Raw genomic sequence first — 25,410 nt, 5'->3', positions numbered from 1 at the left:
AGGGAGCTATACAACATAAAGAGTTTATTATTTACAATTTCATAACTTTAAACTCGATTTCACCCGCGACAACGATCACTGAATATTGAAGGTTCGCATATGCTTCCAATTTTGTTCATTTGAATCAAATTCATGACCCCACACCAAAACTTTGTAATACCTTTAAGAGCATTATTCGATTTTAAAAAAATAATACAAATATCCATGGCTTTTTCTTCATATTTGGTCTGGTGAATAAGGGACCCTATCTAATCCACTCCATATTTAGAGCGAAAAATGGGACAAGGGACGAATCATTACACTTTTAATTGAAATAATATAAAGTTATAAACAAAGTCTATAACAGCAGAATCTCAACTAAATCATCAAACTCAAAACAAAAATTATAACAGACAGCAAAAAATCTCGACTAAAAACGGCAATCGTTGGTTGTAAAGAGAAATTTAAAGTTTCGATGTGCAAGCTAAAGATACCTAGGAGAAAACGCTGGTCAAAGACTATGCAATGGCAATGCACTACAGGGCACAGTCATATAAAGAGTTGCAACTGATCCTAATTGATTGCAAGTCAATCAGAAACTTACCATAATCTATTTTTTTATAATTTATTTTCCACATATGGGAAGGATCACCCTTTTCAGCTAAAAGCTGGTCTTCAAAGGGGTTCATCTATTATTCATTTTACTGCGATTGATATACCCCTCATGTTTAGTTGCGATCGTTTTGGATCGTTGCAAATCTTTGTAAGACTGGCCCAGGTCCAAAAACTCCAAGTGCAATGTAAAACACACAAAGTGAACAACTGTCTGAAAACTAAGACTACACAACAAGGCAATGTGTGACAGGCAGGCAGGCAGGCAAGTGGGCAAAGCAATGTAACCATGCAACTATCAAAGGGAAGGTTGATGAAAAATGTGAGCAAGATGGAAGTGGTGTGGGGTGTGGTGGTGGTGGTGGTATGGTGGGTACCTCATGGTTCTTCTTGCCCTCGGTGGGGGTCTGGGTCGGGTCCACGCTCTCCACGCTGTCGATGGTCATCACGCTGCCCGCGTCCGAGCACCGGTCCATGCTTTTTCGGCTGACCACCGAATCCTTGCCCGACGACGTCACCAATGGAACGAGGATCTTTCCATTGTTGAGCTCAAGAGAGGGCGGGCGCTGCTTTTTTACCTCGGTCACGTCGCCGTTCATCATTGTTTCTTTCAGAGGCAATGGAGCTTCGCTTTCTTCTGTCTCCCCGAACACACCTTCATCAACTTGTCCCCCTTCCTCTATCTTCCCAACCCGATCCCCTTCCCTTTCAATCTCTTTGGTTTCATTCTCCTTTAACTGATTATCTCCTTCCCCGATATGATTTGAATCATAACCCTCTTCTCTACTCTCTTCCTTCTCCCCATCTTTAACCTCTCCGTTCATCTCCTTCTCTTCCTCCCTTTTGTCATTGTTCATTTCCTTCTCTTCCCCTTTCCTGACATCCCCTTCCCCTGTCTCTACATGTATTTCTATCTCTCTATCTTTATCATTATCAAACACTCTTTGGTTGTCTTCATCGTTGTGGATAGGAGGGGGAGTGTCATCACGTACCATTTCAGGTTTCTCGCTGTTTCTCCTGCCATTAGGAGTACCACCACTGTGGTTGCTGGTGTCTTGCTGGAGGCTACTTCCATTAGCGGTTACATCCTTGTCCCCGTTCTGATTCACATCGTGAAGCTCCTTGACCAACTACAAGAGGGGAAAAAAGGGAACAAAGTGAAGAAGATTTGCAAGTTTCAGAGTTACTCTTCCAGCCAATTTGTTTTCTCAAGAGGAGATGATAAATATTAGAACACAACACAGACAAGCCGGAACTATGAATCTCCCCCCCCCCCCCCCCCCCCAGCCCTAAGATTTAGCTTTCAACTATAAACACAGTCATGGGGTAGGAATAAAAACTAATAAAAAAAACTAGCCAGTATTAATTCACTGTTCGTTCTGCACATTGCATGTCCTTTAATTTTTTACAGATAACTAATAATAATCTGGATTTATATAGCTTTTAATACGAAATACTGTCTCTAGGCGCTTTACAGATACCGTTATTGGAAGCTTGTGTTGGATTAACAAATATTTCGAAATACCCAATCGACTACAATGTATTTTAAACATCAAACAAAACTAAACATTTGACGCTAAAGATTTCTAGCTTGGCACAACTGGATGGATGATGTAGAATCATAACCCTCTTTCTGCAAATACATTTGGGTGAACACATCCTATAGGAAAGAACAACAACTTGGTAAATTGCTAACAGATGTCAAATACATTGCTCCGAGGCCTGGTTTGGTTCAGAACATGTGGAAATTGTGTTAAATGATAAGCTGATACCGTTCCACGTTGCCATGGTAATAATATCCTTATCATATGCGCTATCTATTGCTAGGTGAGTAGTTTTCCATTTTAGGGGCTGCACTCGTCATTAGGGCACAATAGCCGCTCTGCAATCCATGAAATTTGTAATTGATATAATTTCTGCCATTTTTATCCATTATGACACCTACATGTATTTATGCAATAAGTGGTTAGAATGCATAAGCCAGAGGTTTTGTATAAAGCTGTATTTGAAAATGATACATCATATTCTTCTTCACTTCTCTTTATCTCCTTTAAATATATAAAATAAGTTAGGGAGATCAAATAATAAGCATTTTAAAGTTATTTTTATTGTTTTAACAATCTACTCATTTAAGTTTAGTTCATTAATTTGAGGTTATTTGATATGAAAGTTCTTATATACTGCACTTTACATTTGTAAAACATTGCCCAATTCGGCCTTGTAGGCCGCGATGCATTGTTGTTCTTTTATTCTCAATAAAACCATTATCTATCTATCTATCTATCTATCTAAAATGGACACATGGATTAGTGTTCTTAATCAAAAAGATAATGTGACCTAGTAGACAGGACATTGGATTATAGACTGACAAGTCGTAGGTTCAAATCCATGCTGTAGCAATAATGCCTCTTTGCAAGACATTATGTAACAGTTTAATTGCAACCTTTGACCCCAGCCCCAGTACATGGGTGATTCTTTGTCACAGCAGCATGATAACTATAGCCCATATTCTACCATGTACATCCTATGTGCTAGGTTTTAAGTTTAGGCTGAAGTCGAGTTTCAAGATAAAGTTGAGTTCTGGTCATGCGATTGCATTGTGAAAGAAGCATTGTGGAATCGATCAGAAAAGGTTGATCATCTAGCATATAAGTATTAGTGTGTACTGCAAGGTTCTGGAATCATCAAAATGATAAGAAATTTGGCAGAATCTTGGTAAAGCTACAAGCACTGTACACAGAAATATGTATATGGGACTACACGAACATGTGGCATAAAAATCTGTCCCAATTTTTATGCTGTTACATGCCATATTTAGAATATTAAGGCATTTGAAGAGCCATGCTTTTCAGGGAACATTTTACATCTGATGTTCTTCCACACTTGCATATAATAACAATGATAATGCTCACAAATTATTTTCACCTCTTCCCAGAATTCAACCTTCTTCTAATAAGAATCCAGTTATTTTGTATTAAATGGAAGAGATAGTTAATACCTTGTGTGCTTCCGTCGTGATGCTTGTAGGGGGCGTGGAGGGTGTGGAAGGAGCTGTGTAGGACGTATCCTGGCTTCCTTGACTGGTCGTATCAATGGTATCCTTGAAGGAAAGCTACAATCCAACAAAGGGGAAAACATTCTTAGAATAATGCCAGAAAAGGATGAGCAAGACAGATACAAAATTAATGAATTTCATTGCTTGGGTTGATCATAACTGAAATGTACAGGTAGGGTTCAATGTAGCAACCAGGGGTAATAGTGAGAGTTTAAAAAAAAAGGATTTTAGTGAGAGTTTAAAAAAAAGAGTTTTAGAAATCTGAGGAAAGCGAGGTGCCGAGTGCAAAAACGGCACCTCACCCCTCTAATTTTAAAACGGATTTACAATTTTACATTGATCTCACGGACTGCCCATTTCTTGAGGAAAAAAAATCAATAACAAAAAATCAGGACAAAAATTAAAAACCGGGAAACCGGTTTAAATCAGGAAATTATCAGGCCTAGTTTTAACAAACCTTAGTCCAACAAGTGTTGAAATACTACACTATATCTCCCACCTTTTAACGAATTTGTATCTCTTCACAGAAACATAAAAACAAAAATAAATCACTGATCATACAATGCTAAACCACTATCAGGTTATTTTTCAGGACAAATCATTATCTCTCCAATTTCTACACATGATTTTTTTTCTCAACATATGACAATCGATCTACTAGGATGTCTTTGATATTGACAAAGAGGAAAGCATTTCTACAATGAACAATATCCCTACTGCACGACAGAGAGGAACCTAGTTTGAACATATGTGTGGCTTACACCCAGTAAATAAGATTGATTGATCGAACTGTAATTGAAAAACAAGTCAGAAAAAATCCTGGAACCGGCGGGATTTGAACCTGCTTTGTAAGCCACAAATATGTTCAAACTATTGAATTTCTCCCAGGAAGCATTACATTTATTTTTTAAAAAAGAGAGGAACCTGTCGGTTCTATTTGAATTCTAGGAAATCGAAGACTCACGTTATCTTCAGGCAAGTCGTGAAGTTCTTCAATGACGTCGGCTTTGGCTTCCGCAAGCAAGTTCTTGATAGGCTTTGTGTCTGTAACATCACACACCCAGGGATGCTGTGAGGAGAAGAGAACAATATTTATCAGTCTAAGTTCTAATGGCAATAATACATAGAGTAGTGCTGTAACATCACGGATATCTCCAATTCCGTTTAACCCCCTGTCAAAACCGGACGGTTTTCGGTTAAACGATTTATTTATAAAAATAAATAAATAAATTAAAAAATAAAAAATAAATTTAAAAAAAAAAGTTTTTTTTTTTTTTTTTTTTTTTTTTTTTGGCCGTGTGAAAAAGCAGGAAGGTGATTTAACTGAAGGCGCCCATTTGTGCTTGTGAACTAGTCACAAATAATAGTAACAATGTTGTTTTAGAATAATGTGTAAGATCATTAAAGTAAATTAAAAACAGAAGAGGACCTAGGATAGAACCTTGTGGTACACCATGTGTTAAACTTGGATGAATATATATTGAGATCTATTACAAAGATTACTTTCAAACCAAGATGACAGACAAATTGGAGTGTTGTTCTAGTTTCCAAGTGGTAAGTCATCACACCGATTACTGAGCTGGGAGACATTGCCAGGCATAGTGCCAGGTGGAGGGGCATAAATCGAAACTTAAAAAAAAAATATTTAAAAAAAAAAAAAAATATTTAAAAAAAAATATATATATTAAAAAAAAAAAAAAATATTTAAAAAAAAAAAAAAAAAAAAAAAAAACGGGAAAACGAAACCGTCCAATTGAAAACGGAATCCGCCATGGGCGGTTGGATACCGGACGGTTAAACGTTTGACTACAGCACTAACATAGAGCAACACAGAAAGAGTGCTCCAAGAGAAAAATTGAATTGACATTGTAGACAGATGATCTTCAAGTAGGAGGCTTAATTGCTTGCTTGCTTCTGAAATCGAAACTTTGATGAGAGTTGTGTCTGTAATGTCTTTGACTTGTGGCTGCTTACGAGGAAAGAACAGCATTTATCAAAAATTGTAATGACACAAATACATAGACCAACACATAAAAACTACTCTCAAGGAAACATTAAATTTAATGGAGTTTCTTGGTAATGTTTCATTGAAGATGAAACTACATTTTAAAATGCCAAATTACTGGTAACCCTCCAAAGGCCATTAATTTCTCAACATGAGAAGCACATTATTACTTTGTATTATGAATGCAAATCACTTTTTTTAGTACAAGAAGGTCATTATCAAACATGTTAATCAATTTGTTTGATATCAAGAACATACCAGGGGATGCTTTAGTTGACTTTTGTCACACATACAGTGTACAGTGTCTCTGAAACAGTATACATCTAGCAATATAGAAATTAATGCATCGTTTCACAAAACTGACATACGTACAAGTTCACCAACATCCTATAGAAACGCAGGGTAAATTCAATACATGCATTTCAACGGGTTGTCAGCGAACTTGTACTTATGACAGTATTGTGAAAGGCTGTTGTAGGTATTGTACCTGGCAAGCAAAGAGTTAAGTAACATACCTTGAGTAGGTCGACTGCAGAAGGTCTCTTCTCCGGGTTCTTCTCAAGGCATTTTTCTAAGAAGTCGTTGAATTCCCTTGACCTGAAAACATCAACAGAAAAAATAAGACAAATTCATCATTAAGGTGAAAGAAGAATTTTAAGCTTTCTGCAGAGGTGTCATAAAATAATGAAGAGGTTTATTAAGCACTTCTCTGGAAATGGGAGTTGATCCCTGACATGGCACCAATATCCTAAAGCAAGGTATTTTACCAACATTGCTTCTCTCCACCCAGGTGTGCACGTGGGGCATTGTTAGGATGTGAATGTCTGACTAGCATGTTTGCGCCTATATTTTTATAAATAGCATTTAGCTGGCATATATTATACTCCCAAGTGGAGTAGAGCACTGTATGTGTGGAGTTGCAGAAGGTATTGAAAGATTTTTTAAAAAAGGAGGAAAATGAGTGCCATCCTAATTCACATTATTAGAACATGAATAATTCTTGTCTATAAAACCCGATCATACAACAAATGATAATTGCTCAGTCATCTAACCAACACTGGTACATGATACAATAGTTTGTTTGTTTGTTTGTGTGTTTGTTTGTGTGTTTGTTTGTTTATTTATTGTTGGTACTAACCATCCAACTAGATCTACAGATTCCAACCTGAACAGCATTGGTGCAGGAGGTGGAAAGTATAACATTATATCCTCCATCTTATCTTTTTGGAACAACAGCATCCACAGAAGACTACAGACAATGTATGATCACAATAGTTGTTGCATCCTCCTTAAAAGTGGAAAGCTGTCCTTTCAGTGTGTACAAGCTCAAGATCTTTTAAAATGCATCTAGAACGAGATGCTCTTCCATCCAATTACAACCATTAGAATCTGTTCTTGGGTAAGATGTGTACTCATATCAAACGAAATATCCAGGCAATGTTCTTTACTGATTTAATCCAGGTAGAAGAGTCAAAGGATGTTTTCAAATACCGGTACACTTAAAACAACCAAGGAATGTCTTTAATCCAGATAGAATAATCACAAAATGTTCTCGAATCCAGCTTAGAGAAAAGAAGAACTTAATTTTGAATCTGGCTAGGCATCAAAAGAGCAAGTTTCCTTTCTGACGCTAGCACAAAATGTTCACTTTGAGAGCTTCATCCTCTATTAAACATCCAAGATAGCAAGTATGAGAAGTATTCCTAAAGGAAACTACACAAATTTATGCTTGTTAACAAGTCCCCTTTCAGAGCTACAGCATCCAACGTCCTGTCATCTCTTGGTGATTAACAAGCCCTGCGTAGTGAGATGATGCAGGAAGAGAGGGTGAAGCCTTCCCTCGCAAACCTCAGAGCAACGACACAGAGTCAATGGCGACAACAACGAAAGTGAGACAATCATCCTGAGTCTGTGCGGGGCTGTGCGGGGCTGTGCGGGGCGTGCGGGGCGGGGACAACATTGACTCAGGACTACCCTGAATAGGAGGAAGTGGGCGCTTGATTGGCGTGGGGTGCCAACGCGGCTTGCGCTTCGGAGGAATCTTCCCTGCTTCCCTGGTGAGGTGTTATGGCCCAGCCAGGACAGGTGAGAGGGAAAGTTTATTGAACATCATCATGATTCAATTTCCCTTTCCTCCTTTGGTATTAATGTTCAATGGTGAGGTGGGCAGGGTCTGCTAGACAAGGATCTTTGGTCAATTATCCTTCTTCCCAATCATGAGGTATGGACAACTAGATGGAATTCGACTGCGCGCAGTCGAAAATGATGCCTCCGTCATAGAGCAATTTTACAAACCAAAACAGAAGACATTTTTCGAATTCAAGTTCAATTGTAATCCATTAACAGGTTCTCAGAATATCGTGATTACAAGCAATTTCTCATATACATATATGACCCTTTGATCTTTGACCTCATGACCCTAAAATCTACTCAGTTCATTGGCTCTGCAAGATGTCCTGAGTTAAATAGTAATCCATCTGTCAGTTCTAATGAGAATGTGTTCACAAGCTATTTTTGCATACATAATGAGCCCATGACCTTTGACCTTTGATCTTATGAACCAAAAATCTACTCAGTTCATTGGCTCTGCAAGTAACATACATGACCTAATTTTGGCAGGAATCCATCAATCGGTTCTTGAGAACGCGATCACGAGCTGTTTTTGCATACATAATGTGCGTTGTGGCCTTTGACCTTTGACCTCATGACCCCAAAATCTAATCAGTTCATCTGCTCTGCAAGTAACATACATGACCTAAGTTTAGCAGCAATCCATCAATCGGTTCTTGAGATAACGCAATCACGAGCTGTTTTTGCATACATAATGTGCGCTGTAGCCTTTGACCTTTGACCTCGTGACCCCAAAATCTAATCACTTCATCGGTTCTGCAAGTAACATACATGACCTAAGTTTGGCAGCAATCCATTACTCGGTTCTTGAGATAACGCGATCACGAGCTGTTTTTGCATACATAATGAGCCCTGTGACCTTTGACCTTTAACCTCATGACCCCAAAATCTAATCAGTTCTTTGACTCTGCAAGATACATACATGACCAAAGTTTGGCAGGAATCCATCAATCGGTTCTTCAGATAACGCGATCACGAGCTGTTTTTGCATACATAATGAGCCCTGTGACCTTTGACCTTTGACATCGTAACCCCAAAATCTAATCAGTTCATCGGCTCTGCAAGATACATACATGACCAAAGTTTGGCAGGAATCCATCAATCGGTTCTTCAGATAACGCGATCACGAGAACGGGACGTACGTACGTACGTACAGACGTACGTACAGACGGACGGACGGACAACCCGAAAACATAATGCCTCCGGCTACTTCGTAACGGAGGCATAAAAACCTAGGTACCGGTACGCCTCTCAGACAAAAACAGAGTTGACACACTGCTGAGAACCATAAGGGCATTACCTCATATACTTATACATATGATTAAATCAAGTAATGCCCTTATGGCTCTAAGGAAAAGAGAAAATACAACACAGAAGAAGACACCATACCTCTTGCTATCAATCTCTTGACATCATTACAATGTACCTCTAACCTTAATCTAAACATTTAGTGATAGCTGGGTATGACCTACATTATCAATATCAGGGAAGATAAAGATTTGTCTGACTGCCAGTTAATGATACAGAATTGATCACCTGTACCTCTTTGAGGATATCACGAACGGATGCCTTTCAGGTTATCTCAGGGAATCAGATGAAACGAGAGACTTACAAGTCAAGGATTATCTACATGTTATCAAGGAACGGATGTAGGACACAACTAGAGGTGTCGTAGTCAAGTCGTTTAAACACTCGACTTGGAATGCAAAGATCTTGGGTTAGATCCCAGACAAGGTACTAATGTCCTTTGGTAAGGCATTTCATCTACATTTGCCACTCCATACCCAGGAGAGAAATGGGGTCCTGGCAGGATGACGAAACACTTTGTGTTAGTAATTACCATGTCTTCAAGATAACCAAATGGTAGGATTACTCTCCAGGGAGTGGAGATGATGCAGATTGTGCAAGACTGAATCCAATGACTGGGGTGATAATATCTGTAAAACGCTTAGAGACAGTATTTTGTATTTAAGCGCTTTATAAATCCTGATTATTATTCTTCTCAAAGAGACATGTATTCTATCGATACCATGCACAACAATCTCACCAGTATTCCCTTTCATTCATAATATTTCCTTTTGTACAGAGCATCATTGCTGTTGTGAAAGTTGGAAACCACACATCTGATACCATTTTAAGTAAAATAAGAATAAGTCAAAAAATCACTAACATCATGTCCCAAATACAGTTTTCTCATTTCCTCCCACCTGTAGGTGGATATTAAAGTCCATTAACCAAGACAAAGTTTCTTTCTTGAAAACAAATCCCGGAAACTGTTTCACAACTTATAAATAGTCCAAACACTCACAGTACTAAATGTCTTCAACCTTTGTTAGTCATTCATATCAATTTTACCTGTCAAAACTGACCTTCAAGAAAACAAATTCTGGAAATCAAAACCTCCCTAGGGGGTTATCAAAAGTCATCCTGTGGTATCTACACTGTCTCCGAGCCTAAGTCATGTGTGGACCAATAGAGGGAGGCAGAGCAGCCAAAATAAGCTACTTCCTACCTAGATTTCGGACAGGTGAGTAATGATGCTCTTCGGGACAGGTGGGAGTTTAATAATACCAGGGGTTATCCTCAGGCTTAGGGTTTGGGTAGGTGTTATCATTGCAGTTGTATCAGGGTTGTTGAAGGTGTTAAACACCTCAGCTCTATTCATAAAGCTTCTGGATGATGTTCTGGGGTGCATTTCACAAAACTTGTCATCAGTGACAATTGACAGTTTTTGTTATTTAAGCTACTGAAATCCTTACTTCTGATCGGTTATCAGCAGATTTGTCCATAATTTTTGTAATTTGTCATTAAAAAAGGCTTTCTGAAACGTGCCCCTGGTGATGATGTATGGAAGCCAACAACGATATCATACTTCCACGGATCATCAAATCGGCAAACATGTGGTTTATTAGAACTTTGAAAATGCTCTGAAGGGTTTTGGGCTATCAAGTTGTACTTAAGTATAAACAGAGTACGTAATTCAACAAATTTTAAGGGGAAAATACCTGCTCAAAAATATTATGGTTAAAATTGTCAATTACATCTTTGCAAGATTAAAGGGCAATCCAATCTTTGAAATAAGTAGAAAACAAGAGAAACTGAACCATGAAAGGTTATGAATGTTTGAAATACTAGATCACTAAATCTATGAAAATTGGCAATTTGGTCAATGTATTTGTTTTCTATTTCCATTAAAAGTAGATTTCCCTGGAAAAGTCACGTACCAACCCAAAACTATTTTGAAATCTGTTTCATATTGCCAAATGTGACAAAATTTGTCAACCTTTAGTAAGATATTATAACTGTTTACTGAATCCTAAGTTGTTTAACCTATTGGATACTGTGCTGAAGGTACATCAGAATACTTTTATGTTATGATTTTTTTGTTATGCTCGTGTAATTTTTTTATATTGATTTTTGTCTCAAAATTTTCATAGTCAATAAATACATTGTTTGAAGAATCATTTTCAAAACATGAGGTTGATTATATACATTCTAACGGTAAACTAATGGTACACTTTAAAAATACAGTACAAAGAATTAGAGTGTGCGATTTGACTTTTCAAAGGCCGTTAACAACTGTTGTCCGCAGACTGATAGGCCCATTAAAACCAATTAAGAGTTATCTTGTCGTGGGCTTTTAATCACACATAATGCTCTAGTCTGCCAGCAGTACCAGGACTCAGGAGTACTAAAATACTCTCTGTTAGATCATGATGATGATTATGATGACCAACAGTTGAGAATTGAATCACTCAATTTAAAAAGCCAGACCAGCAACAGGGGTTCACGGCCAACACCCAATGCCATCGCTGGATTGAACAGGCTTAACTCTAATGGTGATGTTACCATGGGTGTGACAGTATCAAGAGGGGGGGGGGCGATTAATCAACTCCTTGCCTGGCTGGATCAGGGTGGGGGTACAAGAAAGGACAGCAACAGTTGGGAAGAGAAAGGGTGTTTCCATTAAGTTAGCACAACATTTTCACAGATAGTATTAATAAGTCAAATAATTTGTAGAATGGAAAAGTTGGGTGTAACCACCACATGAGAGGATCCCTATTGAACAATGAGCTTGAATACTAAGTCAATTCTCAAAAGTCAAAACATCTGTTTGGAGACAGACTCACATTTAATTCTGGCTCTCAACAGACTTAATGTTCTGTAGAGTGTTTGGGTATAGACAGAAATAACAGATCAATATACACAGCCTGTTCCTTTCCCTCCTACTCCCTCCTACTCCCTCCCCCCCCCCCCCCCTCTCTCTCTATATATGTATACATGTATGTATATATATTATTTTTTAAATATATATACTGCTCTCTCTCTTGCCCCCCCCCCCCTTCCACCCCATCTCTCCCTCTCTCTTCCATTCACCTCTTCCCCTGCTCCTCGGTCTCCTTATTTCTCACCTCATCCCCCCTTTTTAAATCCTCCTTTTTAATCTCCTTTTCAGTCCTCTATTTCATCTACTACACTTTACTCTCTACAAAAAAAAAAATTTCTTCGGGGGAGGGGTGGTTAAATATCAGCCACAAGATATTTAAAGCCCTGTAGTTACATGACTGACATGTTCCAAGTACATGACATTGAGCAAATACATCTTCATCATAATACTTGAACAGATTGTTCAAATGAAGAGATGACTCATGTGCAGTCCTCCAATTTGAATACGTTACTCACCGTACAATTTCCAGAACGAGAAACGCAAAATTGCGGACCGTTCCCTGGATCTCTCTCGAAACCCCATCCTCCTCTTCTTCATCCTCCTCCTCCTCTGACCATTCAGGTCTTTTGTCGTTCCCTTCCTCCAACATGATTTGTTGTTCTTCCAGCTTCTTCCAGCTTTTTACAACAGCCATTCGTTTTAAATAGCCGTAGGCCTAGGCCCTATACTCACTGGACATGAGGTATCTTATATCTAAATTTTGTTTGTCGGACAAAATTACACTTTTCAAAAGTTTTGAAAACCATGATAAATATGTTGTTGCTTCATTAATGTCTTTCTTCTTACAGCAGGGTTTCTACTTTGTATTGTACTCCTATATATTTAAATTGTTCCATTTGCATAAAAGCTGTATTAATCATGCATCCAGACTATGGTTATAATGCAAGTAAAGACGCTTTGCATTTTGTTGTACAAAAGGACATCACATGCAGGAGCAGCATTATTTTGGTTCTGTTATCAATCAGCTAAATCCTTCTTCATACAACGGCCGTAGTTCATCATATAATTAGCTTCAGGTAAACATTGTATAATATATTTTCTTTTGAAGCCTGAAAAAAAGCAATCATCATCATGAATGTCTTTGGTTTATGCAGGATAATCCATTGACTAAATTAGAAACGGCGCCATGATTGAATTAATATGGTCCGAGGCCATGGCATTAACGATCCCTCGTCCATTTGGTTCGAGCATCATCATCGTCGTTACCAGATGCCTCTGGCGTTCATTTGCATCCATCACCAAAGCACATTAGCAGCGAAGCAACATTAGCCAATGACTGGTGGTTATCGCATTTGCCAATCCAACATCATCTGCATGACTGCATCAGTGAGCTCACTGGAGCTAGCGCTTCCATGGCGACAACATCCGACAACATCCGGGGCTATGTTAACTTGTTGAGGAAACTTCAAAAGATGAGCTTCCCACAAATTGTTCAAATCCAAGATGGACAAGTCATAGTTTATCCAATATCTTTATTCAAACACACATGATAAATGATTAATTCACAATATAGATTTCTCCTTGAGATCCGTCCAACTAATAATGAAGACTGATAAGCAAATTTCCTCCTTGGAACACGCACACTTATAGGCACTGCTGTGATTTATGACACATAGGAGTGCAGCTAGTACACCACTCTTGGATCTACCAACACACCACCACCTGATAGTGCTGAGGCTGAGATGGGTGGGAACAAATCTCGACTGCGGAGACCTACAAATCATGCACAAATAACTTTCTCAAAGAAAACGGAAAGAAAAGAAAGGCAAGGAACAAAATAGTGGTCCATCAACATCAGTATGACGCCCGCGGCTATATTTGGAATCAGATTTCAAATTGAGTTGTTATGGGAGAAACTTTCTGGTCACGACAGGGAGTCAGTGGTATAAGCTAGTTCATCTTGATCTTGCTCTATTGCATTTCTTTCTCCATCTCCATCATTCTCTCTCCTTGCCTCACTTTTTTCACTCCCACTCCCACCCTCCCTCTCTCTATCTCTCACTCTTTCTCTCTCTCCAACTCTGTCTGTCCCCCTCTCTCTCTTTCCATCTTTCACTGTCTCTTGTCTCCTTGTCTCTCTCTCTCTCTCTCTCTCTCTCTCTCTCTCACTGTCCATCTCTCTCTCTCTCTCTCCATCTGTCACTGTCTCTAGTCTGTCTCTCTGCCTCTCTCTTTCTCTCACTGTCTGTTTGTCTCTTTCATTGTCTGTTTATCTCTCTTTCTCTTTCTCTGTCTATCTATCTCAATCTATCTTTCTTATCTTATAAATGTATATTAACAGATCCAATGTGTTTGTAACATGTTCTTTTGTTATCTTCTTTGATAGCATCTTCTCTGCTATTCTCATCTTCAAGTTCACTCTACTTTCACATTCGCAAGAAATCATCAAAGTGCTACAGAAGCAAAGCAAAGCTCTGCCTACATGTATAAGTTTGGATAGCAAATACAACGTATATGATCAAAAAGAAAGGGGGAAATATCACATGATAAATCAAGTGGAAAAGACAGAAAAATATGTGGGTGGGACAGAAAACCTAGCTGTCAAGTTTACTCAGCCTTTTCACTTGCTACATATCTCTTAATTAATCCTCATTTATCCTCAAGGACATTCAAGTCATGATTTATTGATATGCTATTTGATATCAATCATAAACCCAATTTCTCGACTGTCACTTCGCTCCTCCCCCGCCCCTTCCAAAATGATTCACTGAATAACAGTGATGAATCTACAGACTACTAACACAATAACAAAAAATCCACAAAATCTAATCACTTCGTACTTTCAAATCTCCACCTCAGCCAATTTTGTTGAGGTCCAAACAAGACCTCATTTCATCACATTCCTTTCGGGGAAGATCATGCTCCATTTTCATCTTATGACAGGGTTGCATGTATACAGGTAGTTCCCCCGCTAGGCAGGTAATGCAGGGCCGCAAGGTCAGGGGAAGAAAGCGATGGGTCATACCCTGTTTACATTACATATTGTTCATCATTGTCAAAAATGAAGAGAGGCGTCAATTGCATTGTGAACTCCTCACTAGAGGCATAGCTGCAAAAGGGGGCGGGGGGAGGGGGTACATGCCCCTGCCATCTCAATCAATGGCCAACAAAAAAAAGAGTAACAGAGAACATGAAAGGGAAAATGGTAAAGTCAAAATGTAAAGAGGATAAAAAGACATGTTCCCACACCCTCCACCCTCCCCCAGTACCCCTCACTCTATTGCCTTGCTCTCTCGCAATTCATCCACCTGATATTTCAGGTGCCCCCCCCCCCTCTTGACACCATTCTCTCCCGCAATGCCTGCGTCCATGATATGCCCCTTCTGTTCTGTTCTCTGTGTGAAGTAACACTAATAAGAGTATGTTCTTGAATCTTTAATGTTTACCCTCTAAAGGTGATGTCATGCTAATTTCAAAACATTTTCGGGGGGGGGGGGGACAACATTGGCTGGGTTAAAGGAAACCAAAACCTTCAAACTAAGTTACTTTTATTGTAAAGTTTAAGATATTTGAAAAATATCAGTGAAAATTTGAACAAAATCGGGCAAGGAATAAGGAAGTAAGAGCTTTTTGAAATGACTAGTCACTAGAGGGCGGTATTCAATTTGATGACATCATCTGTGAACAACTCTTCATGCCTTTTGTACATCAAAATTCATGTTTTTCCTTCTTTCTTGTGATTGAGATAATGTACTCCCGTGAAAGCAAGATATAGAATGCAAAATGACATTCTACTTCACATGTTATGAAGTCGGATCAAGAACACAAATAAATACGAAGAAAACAAAAAAATTGTGAAATTTTATGTACAAAAGGCATGGAGAGTTGTTCACAGATGATGTCATCAAATTGAATACCACCCTCTAGTGACTAGTCATTTCAAAATGCTCTAACTTTCTTATTCCTTGCCCGATTTTGTTCAAATTTTCACTGATTTTATTCAAATCTTTTAAACTTTACAATAAAAGTAACTTAGTATGAAGGTTTTGGTTTCCTTTAAATGTAACAAAAACTCCTCATTGTTATTCTTTGTGAAGTAGGTCTAGAGGTAACAAAGAGCATGTATGATATTGTGAATCTTTAGAATCTGTATGATAAAAAAGCTCAAAAGCTAGAGGTCATATCTTACAAATTTCAAAGCATTTTCTTGGTCCAAAGAAAACACTGTCTGTTTAAATTGCACCAACAATTCCTCATTAATTTTGTTTTGTGCGGAGTAAAGCCAAAATGAATCTTTGAGATTGCCAGTAACGAAGAACATGATCTTGTCTACATGTATGTCTCAAATCCCCAATCTCTTTAAGCTTCGAGACTATGACATGCTCATTTAAAATATGGTTGAAAAAAACATTTGCTTTGTTAAATGCAACATGAACTCCACATGATCCCATCTGCGGTGAAGGCAAAGTGCACATTTGCTAGGATTGATATTATAGCATGATCATTTATACATGTATACAACATCTTTCGCATTTACAATTTGTGATAGGGTTTACGGTACCATGACTGCCTACATGTGTAGTGTCATGGGCATTCCCTGCTTGGAAACAATCTATTAATGTATTGGGAGAAAATTGGCAGTTTCATGCAAAGAGAAGACTCCTCCTCAAATAAATTTATACAATATACAATGCTTTAATAAAAAAATGTGCCCACTGTTCCAATCAATTTGATAATAAAATTCCCTTTCCTAAACACGACATGGAAAAGCATAGCAGCTCATGTCAAGTGCATCAGTATGGCTTAATTATTCCCTTGTGGGAAATAACACTACACCACTATGCTTGGCAACTCATCATTTATGCAGATAAACTCTCAATTTTGAAAAAAGTGTGCTACCGTTCTATTCAATTTTTTAACCATTTAGCTGAACTCCCTCTTCTAAAATTGACATCAGAGTATGGCAATGCTTGTCAAGCGCATCAATATGGCCTAATGGTTCCCTTTGGGGTGATAATAACGTCACCGTTTCACTTGGCTACCCATGATTGTATTGTTTACATATCACCAGGGAAATTCATGTAAATACAATTAATCCTATCATACTGTAAAACCTCACTAGAACGACCTATTGTACGTATAAAATATTTCAGGTATGGTATCATTACCTTGAACTAAATATTTAGCACATGGAAATGGAATAAAAATGGTTAAAGATATAGACCAGTTCTGGTCGTACGATTGCATTGTGAAAGAAAAAAAAATGTGGAATCGATCAGAAAAGGTTGATCATCTAGCATATAAGTATTGGTTTGTACTGTAAGGTTCTGGAATCATCAAAATGATAAGAAGTTTGGCCCAGTCTTGGTAAAGTTAAAAGCACTGTAAACAGAAAGATGTATTTGGGACTACGCACACGTGCACGGCACATGCATATTATCTATTTGGTCCCAATAGATAAACTAATTTACCAAATATATCAATTAGTGGTCAAATTCGTTAAAACATATTCATTCACATGATTGGTAATAAGAGCTTCCATTTCATTTTTTGAGAGGGGGGCATTTCCAAAACTGGTCTTTACCTTTAAATACGTCCTCATATGCACTGTGTACATCACAAATTACAAATATTTTGTTGGTAAGTCTATGATTTCGGATAAAGGGAATGGAAAAAATTAGAAAAAAAGTGCTTTAGTATTAAACATTTCTCTTAACGATTTCAAAATAGCCATCATTGCTGTCTGCTTGGAATCTCAGCATCCACCACTCTCACACAGGTTTAGGCAAATTGGTGTTTAAAAAGCTGTCCATTTCTTTTACACGTGCCTGTAGCACATAGGAATTTAAATCCAGGCCTGGGATACAAATTACTTATCTTTGTCTCATATGTTTAAAGAGAAGGTTGAGTTCTTGGAAGAGGTGAAAAATAATTTGTGAGCATTATCATTCTTATTATGCTAGTGTGGAAGAACATCAGATAAGACATGTTCCCTGAAAAGCATGGCTCTTCAAATGCCTTCATATTCTAAATATGTCATGTAACATCTAAATATGTCATGTAACATCGCCACATGTTCGTGTAGTCCCATATACATCTGTCTGCGTAAAGTGTTTGTAACTTTACCAAGACTTGGCCAAATTTCTTATCATTTTGATGATTCCAGAACCTCGCAATACACACAAATTCTTATATGCTAGATGATCAACCTTTTCTGGTTGATTCCACGCCGTTTCTTTCACAATGCAATCGTATGACCAGAACTCAACTTCATCTTTAATTTCCAACTGAATAGGTTAAAACTGTACAGTATCAGTATCTTGCTATTTATTTCACTAAAATGAACAAAAATCAGATGAAAAGATTGTTTTGTTTTGTTTTGTTATTATTAATAATATGGTAGAAACTAGAAACCAGAGTTTATATGTCTGAACCTTAAACATGTATTGACATAAAGGGAGTGAAACAGCATGCCGAAAAGGCAAAAACAAAACCCTTTTAAACGTCATGTCATGCTTAATCAATTCCTACACAGCTGTGGTGACAACCAAAGTCTACGCCTACATGTACTATAGATAGCTACAAAACCACATGTTGAGAAAAAACACAAAAGTTATTACGTTTATTATGACATCATTTTGAAATGATTAAGAATAAAAATATGCCAGGCAATATTTTGACCATGACGACCGTGAAAACTATATTCCAATTGCACTTTTTCATCCCACATGAAAATCTGTATATGGAAAAGCATTCAAAACAAAAACAAGAGATTAAATTATTAAGGGTAAAAATATGCCAGGCAATATTGTGACCATGACGACCATGACGACTAGGAAAAACTGTATATATGGAATAGCACATTATTCATCAAATACAAAAAAAAACTAGACTTGAATTCGTCACGAAGACGAATAAGGTGGTCTGTCTAAGTCTTATGATAGATTTGAGAATGGGAGAAGTTATATAGACATGTAAACAATGATGATGATGATGATCTTGATAGTAATGGTGATGACGATGATGACGATGATAATGATAATGTTGATGATGACGATGATAATGTTGATGATCATGATCATGATCATGATGATATTGATGATGATGATGATCATGCTGACATCTGATTGAAAAAATGAGGGAGATGTAGATTGCATATAGTTTCAGCTACATTATACTCAAAAATCAACAAAAAACAAGCGGAAATAACGGCGATATTGCTCGCAAAAGACAAGAATGTAGAATCCAGATTTGAGAAAAAGTCATCTTCCATAAGGATTACACGCAAAAAGTAATGGATCAAGTGATAATAGGGTAATAATAAAGTAAATATGGTTGTTTATTACATTATTTGCGATTCTACGTGTTTTAATATTCAAAGGAGATGGTAGAGTGAAAGGTCAAAAAGAAAAAAAAGTGAAGAAAAAAAATTGTTGGAGACGCCCGGACTCGAACCAGGGACCTCGAGGTCGGAAGTCAAGTGCGTTACCGATATACCAAAACATTTCCCATAGCGATTACACGTAAACGGGAAATGGAATTCTCAAATCCCACTTTGCAAGTGAAATATGAGCATGATCCCGGCATCTGATCGAGAAATAAATGGCACATTTGTGATAGCTTATTGTCTCAGCTACAACATACTCAAAGCTCAGCGTAAACAAAGATAAAACGACGGAGATATTGCTCGCGAAAGACGAGAATGTAGAATCCAGTTTTGAGAAAAAGTCATGTCTCATAGAGAATACACGCAAAATGTGACAAATTGACATGCCTCCTTTAATCGCAAAAATACGCCATGATGCCATTGTCAAAATGAAATATTGTGTCAACTGCATTTGTAGAAAATATTCTCAGGTAGAACATATCAAAATTTGAAAGAAAATCAATCAATATTTACAGAGATGCAATCAATTTTCAAAAAATATGCTGACGTCATAATATGCAAATTAAAATTTTGAGTTCGGAGGCCATTATCATGACGTCATGAGTTAATTGAGGGTCAAATGAGACATGAAATCATATCTCCAATTCATACTCTATCAAAATATGAAAACGAAATTGGGGTCACCTTGTATCCTAAAGCGCTACAATGGATTTTGTATAGGCATGTTTTTGCCCATGTATGCTATGTATTACGAGAGCTCGCACGCACGGACATTATCTTAAACGGACGCTCATTCCGGTATTACTGGTCAGAAAAAGGTGAACAAGGTATCAAAATGCTTGGAAAAATATGTCAAATATGATGACAGAAAAAATTAAGCGATTCTATGTTGAAAAATGCTATTACGCGCGGAAACGCGCACGCATGTGCGTGTGCGCTTTTTTTGCGAAATGCTTAAAATGGCCTGAAACGTATGCAAAATGAATTTTAGACGATTTAGAGCATTTTGAAATTTTTTGCGCGCGCTTACGCGCGGACGTACGCATGCGCGCGCGTTTTTTGACCGGAAATTGACCGGACGGATATTGACCTAAATCATGATAAATATGAATAAGAAATGCCTTTCCGTTATGAAGATATGATCATGAGTTGAAAGTACCAAAAAAAACACAAAATGGCGCCTGGATGACGTCATGAAGATTTGATGACCTTGAAAATGTTACTGTCACGTCTCATGACAATGACCTATGACTGTGCCAAAATTGAACGAAATTGATTGAACTGATCTTGAGTTATCCTGTTAACAAAAAAGTGCGGAGAAATAAAAATAAATAAATAAATAATAAATAATAAAGAAAGAAAATTCTGACGAAAACAATAGGTGATCTGTTTTCAACAGACCACCTAATAAAAAAATAAACAATAATAATAATTAAAATTAAAACATCGGCTTGATTAAGCATTACTTTCCTTCTAGACAGCTACGTTCTCAAAACTCTGGCTTACTTGTTACTCCTAGGGTTAAAAAAAAGTGGGGGGAGCGAACCTTCGCTCATGCTGGGCCTTCGTTATGGAATACTCTCCCTCAATGGATTAAAAATAGCAGTTCTGCTGAAGTGTTAAAAAACAATCTGAAGAAATATCTGTTTAATTTAGCTTATAATTAATTACCATAACCTTTCATGTCTGTACCTTTCCTATCGCACTTTGAATAAATGTATCAGGTATGTATTTCATCTCTTGCACAAGCTGCGCCTTGAGCATTTGACTGTCAAGTGGATTTGGCGCCTTATAAATCTTATGTATTATTATTATTATATATATATATATATATATATATATATATATATATATGGAATAGCACATTATTCATCAAATACAAAAAGAAATAAAAAAATAAACAATAATAATAATTAAAAGTACAGAATTATATCTGCTGTTGCCTCTCTCCCCTCTGCCATTTCTTCATTTAACTAATCTGTCAAGAAACTTGTCTAACTTTCTCACTATTCTAATCTACGATTCGTGCAATAAGTCATCTAGAGAGGGAGCACTACCTCACAAATATGGGGTGTCCACACAAATCAAATGTGGCATTGTTCCACCCAGAGGGAGAGACAGGGGGAAGAGGCGAAAAGGATCGTGACAGAATCAACAGAAGAGAGAGAAACGCAAACCGAGTAGAGACAGCGACATACTGTAATTAGAAGAGGACCATGATACATGGAAAAGGAGTTTAGGGATTGTAATAAGCATATACATGTACATGGGGGGGGGGGCAGACGTACAAACAGACAGACAGACTGTAAGGACAAGATATACCGAGAAAGAGATAGGGTGAGAGAAAGAGAAAGAAACAGAGCGAAATATAAATGGCAGCTGAGTATTTAAAAGAAAGAGAGAGAGATTGGCTTTCAAAAAGAGAGAGTGGGAGGGAGAGAGGGAAGAGAGAAGAGAGAGGGAAGAGAGAGAGAGAGGGGAAGAGAGAGGGAGGGTAAGAGAGAGGGAGGGTATGAGAGAGGGAGAGTATGAGAGAGGGAGAGAGTGTTGATTGAAGCACTAGAATGACATCAGCTGCACTTGGTGCATGAAACAAAGTTTGCCAAGTCAATTCAAACAGGGATGAAAGCTGGGGATAAACATTGCAATAAAGGTCATTTGGGATCAGTCAACGCAAGACGCAAACACACAGTACTCTCTATGCATAATTCAGTATTTGTCAAAGAATGGTTGTTCCAAGCGTACATGTACTGGACCCTCCAAACGAAAGATATGTTTTGGTCTAGTAGATTATCTCTCTCGTATTGCTCATGCAACGTCCCATATCGAATGAAGACAGCATTAAATACATTAAGTTTGCACAAAGTCTATAGACTGCCTCTAAATTTCATATTTTGTATGTTTGGAGAGAGGAAAGTGTTAACTCATACACATTAATACAGAGTTATGCCCTTCTGGCTCAAACAGACAATGACATATGTTAATCAGCTATCCAGGGGCAAAAGACCTTAGAGTCCCAGACATCTAACGCTCACTTCTAACATTTGATGATTATCCTACATGTATGAAGAGATAAACATTGTTTTTTGTTACCTGACAAAAAAGAGTTCTAAAATACTGTAAATGAAGAACAAAAAATAGGTGGAAGTTCTGGTACCAAGTAACAGTTTTGAAGTTGATCATGAAATTTTGTTTGAAGCGATATGACCATGGTAGGAAAAACTAGGAGTACAGATTTTACTTCATTTAGATAAAGAGGAAATTTGACCTACAACTACTGTAAGTGTATACCTATCTCCTGGTAAATGTTTGAGAGTAAAAAAGAGAGTTGATGACATATGTAGAAGGGAGAAAATATGTTGATGACATCACAAATAATTGTTTATCACAAACCTCAAATTGACCTGAACCATTTGTGACATGGAAATCATGAACTTTACGAATTTCATATTAAAGGTAAAGACCAGTTATGGTCATGCGATTGCATTGTGAAAGAAACGGTTGATCATCTAGCATATAAGTATTGGTGTGAACTGCAAGGTTCTGGAATCATCAAAATGATAAGAAATTTGGCCCAGTCTTCGTAAAGTTACAAGCACTGTACACAGAAAGATGTATATGGGACTACGCACACGTGCACGACACGTGCGTTTATCTCTCACAGACCATGTAGCTAAACTAATTTACCAAATATATCAATTAGTAGGCGGTTTCCCGGCAAAATTTTTATCATGTATTAGTCGAAACATATTCTTTCACATGATTGGTAATAGAGCTTCCATTTCATTTTTTGAAATTGGGGCGTTTCCAATACTGGTCTTTACCTTTAAACCTCTACATGTAGGTTGTTTTCACTCATATTCACTATGATCTATGAAAGGGATTCAGGATTAATCTTTGTTGGTTTCAATGAACATGAATTCCTAAAATTCCTGACAAAAATTATTTTGTTTGCATGCCCCATCAAGTGAAAAATTCACCTGTATTTCTTCAATCATGTTAACATATCCAAAATAAGGGTGAAAAAACACACACGAGAGACTTTAGAAATACACAAATTTGCCCTAATAGGGACAATAGTGCCTGGAAATTCCTCATGCAGTAAAGAATTGGACAATAATGGGTATCCCGGCTGGGTACGAATCAAAGCCCTTTGAGCGTTTTGTCTGTTGAGAGTATAAAGAAGGGATTTGGCTCTATATTTAGACCAAAAAAGGTTGAGTTTATGAGTTTAAGATAAAGACCAGTTCTGGTCATGCGATTGCATTGTGAAAGAAACATTGATCACAAAAGGTTGATCATGTAGCATATAAGTATTGGTGTGTACTGTAAGGTTCTGGAATCATCAAAATGATAAGAAATTTGGCCCAGCCTTGGTAAAGTTACAAGCACTGTACACAGAAAGATGTATATGGGACTACCCTATATCTATCCAGTCCGGATAGATATATTAATTAACCAAATATATCAATTAGTAGGCAGCTTCCCGGCAAAATGTGTATCATCTCTTCTTAGTCAAAACATATTCTTTCACACGATTGGTAATAAGAGCTTCCGTTTCATTTTTTGAGAGAGGGGCGTTTCAAAACTAGTCTATACCTTTAATACCCTTCTGGCTCTCAGCAGACAAGTTCTGCTTCACAATATGAAGGACATGCTCTGACAACGCGTACGATCGAAATCATGCCAGCATTCTCTCTCCATTTTGGTATTGTTCTATCTATGGATTCAGGTGTAGCGCCCCCTTGTGGTTAACAACTGCCAGCCTTTTTAAAAGTGGGTTGACAATTGCTGTCTGAATTATTGGGTAAATCTATTTCCTGTTTTCTAACACTACAAATGTCCTGGAATGGTTTTATTGTTCGGGTTATCAAAAGAGACATTATTTATTGTTGAATGATGGGCGTTTAATTTGATATTAACCACCATAAATCTCTGGAATTTGTGGGAGAATGGATTTCTTAAATCTAGAATGAATAAATGTCAACAGACATATTATTACACACCCATGAACGGATACAATTTTTTACAATTTCACCAATGAAACACAAATTTGTATAACTTGTGAGTAATGAATCATAAGTTTAAAAAATAATGTGAAATAAGAAATTAACCAATGGTAATTATAACAAAGGATGTAGTTAGATTCAAGGGCTGATCCCATAGTTGCTGGTAGTACTGGCAAAAATTCCCAGTATTTTAAAAATTTCAGAAAATTATGTAAAAGTGTTAGAAGGCTTGTTCACAAATGACTCTATAAACTGCAGCATTTTTTTGTTTTCTTCTTCAAAATGAGACGAGTATTTCATGCTTCACATTTTAAAATCTTATAACACATATATATATTGTGAGTATAATGAAGGAGCTTTGTTGCACGCAGATACCTCTCTTGCATCTCCGGTTACCATTCATTTCATAAAAGTAAAAAAATTAGTAAAAAACACTGTAGTAAAACTTTGGTGGATACCTGCTTCATATGTGAATGAACCTTAAAGGGATTGGGTAACATTGTCTCAGATTCTGAAACAAAATCCTGGATTTACCTCATGCTATCATAATTATAAACCTTCAAGTCAGTCAGGAATTTCATGACTTTTACAAGCCGATCGCCTGTCTCATTATCAAGATATTTATGATCGGAAATCGAAAAATTCATTTTTTGTTTTGATAACAGTTTTTATAACACTACAGTCTACTGGGGAAAATGAGTACCGTAAATCTCCATGTATAAGGCGCACCTGTGTATGAGGCACACCCCTATTTTTCATTTAACATCTAGGTGCAGTTGAAGGAATGTGTAAGATCATTAATGTAAATTAAAATCAGTAGAGTACCTAGGATAAAACCTTGTGGTACGCCAAAGCAAAATTGGAGGAATTATTATTATAAACTACATTTTGAGATCTATTAGAAAGATTACTTTCAAACCAAGATGACAGACAAATTTGAGTGTTGTTCTAGTTTCTGAGTGGTGAGTCAACACATCGATTACTGAGCTGGGAGACATTGCAAGGCATAGCGCCATAAATCGAAACTAAAAAACATCCCGCAACCTGGGTGTCATGACTTTTTGA

The 25,410-nt window shown here is 37.4% G+C and overlaps 1 protein-coding gene across 1 annotated transcript in view; it reads right to left on the bottom strand.

Moving 5' to 3' along the window:
• The window catches only part of LOC588762 (serine/threonine-protein kinase 10), a 74,576-nt gene that overhangs the window by 19,067 nt on the left and 30,099 nt on the right, over window positions 1-25,410 (bottom strand). Inside the window, exons 6-9 of the mRNA XM_030986422.1 lie at window positions 6,139-6,248; window positions 4,611-4,753; window positions 3,590-3,703; window positions 969-1,721 (exon numbers count right to left, since the gene is read on the bottom strand). Coding sequence (XP_030842282.1) covers window positions 969-1,721; window positions 3,590-3,703; window positions 4,611-4,753; window positions 6,139-6,248 — 1,120 coding nt within the window. The remainder of the gene's footprint in view (window positions 1-968; window positions 1,722-3,589; window positions 3,704-4,610; window positions 4,754-6,138; window positions 6,249-25,410) is intronic.

Source organism: Strongylocentrotus purpuratus, unplaced genomic scaffold, assembly GCF_000002235.5.
Source record: "Strongylocentrotus purpuratus isolate Spur 01 unplaced genomic scaffold, Spur_5.0 spur5_scaffold_15, whole genome shotgun sequence".
NCBI lineage: Eukaryota > Metazoa > Echinodermata > Echinoidea > Camarodonta > Strongylocentrotidae > Strongylocentrotus > Strongylocentrotus purpuratus.
Note: the sequence above shows the minus strand (reverse complement) of the source record. Positions and strands in the feature narration are given on the sequence as shown.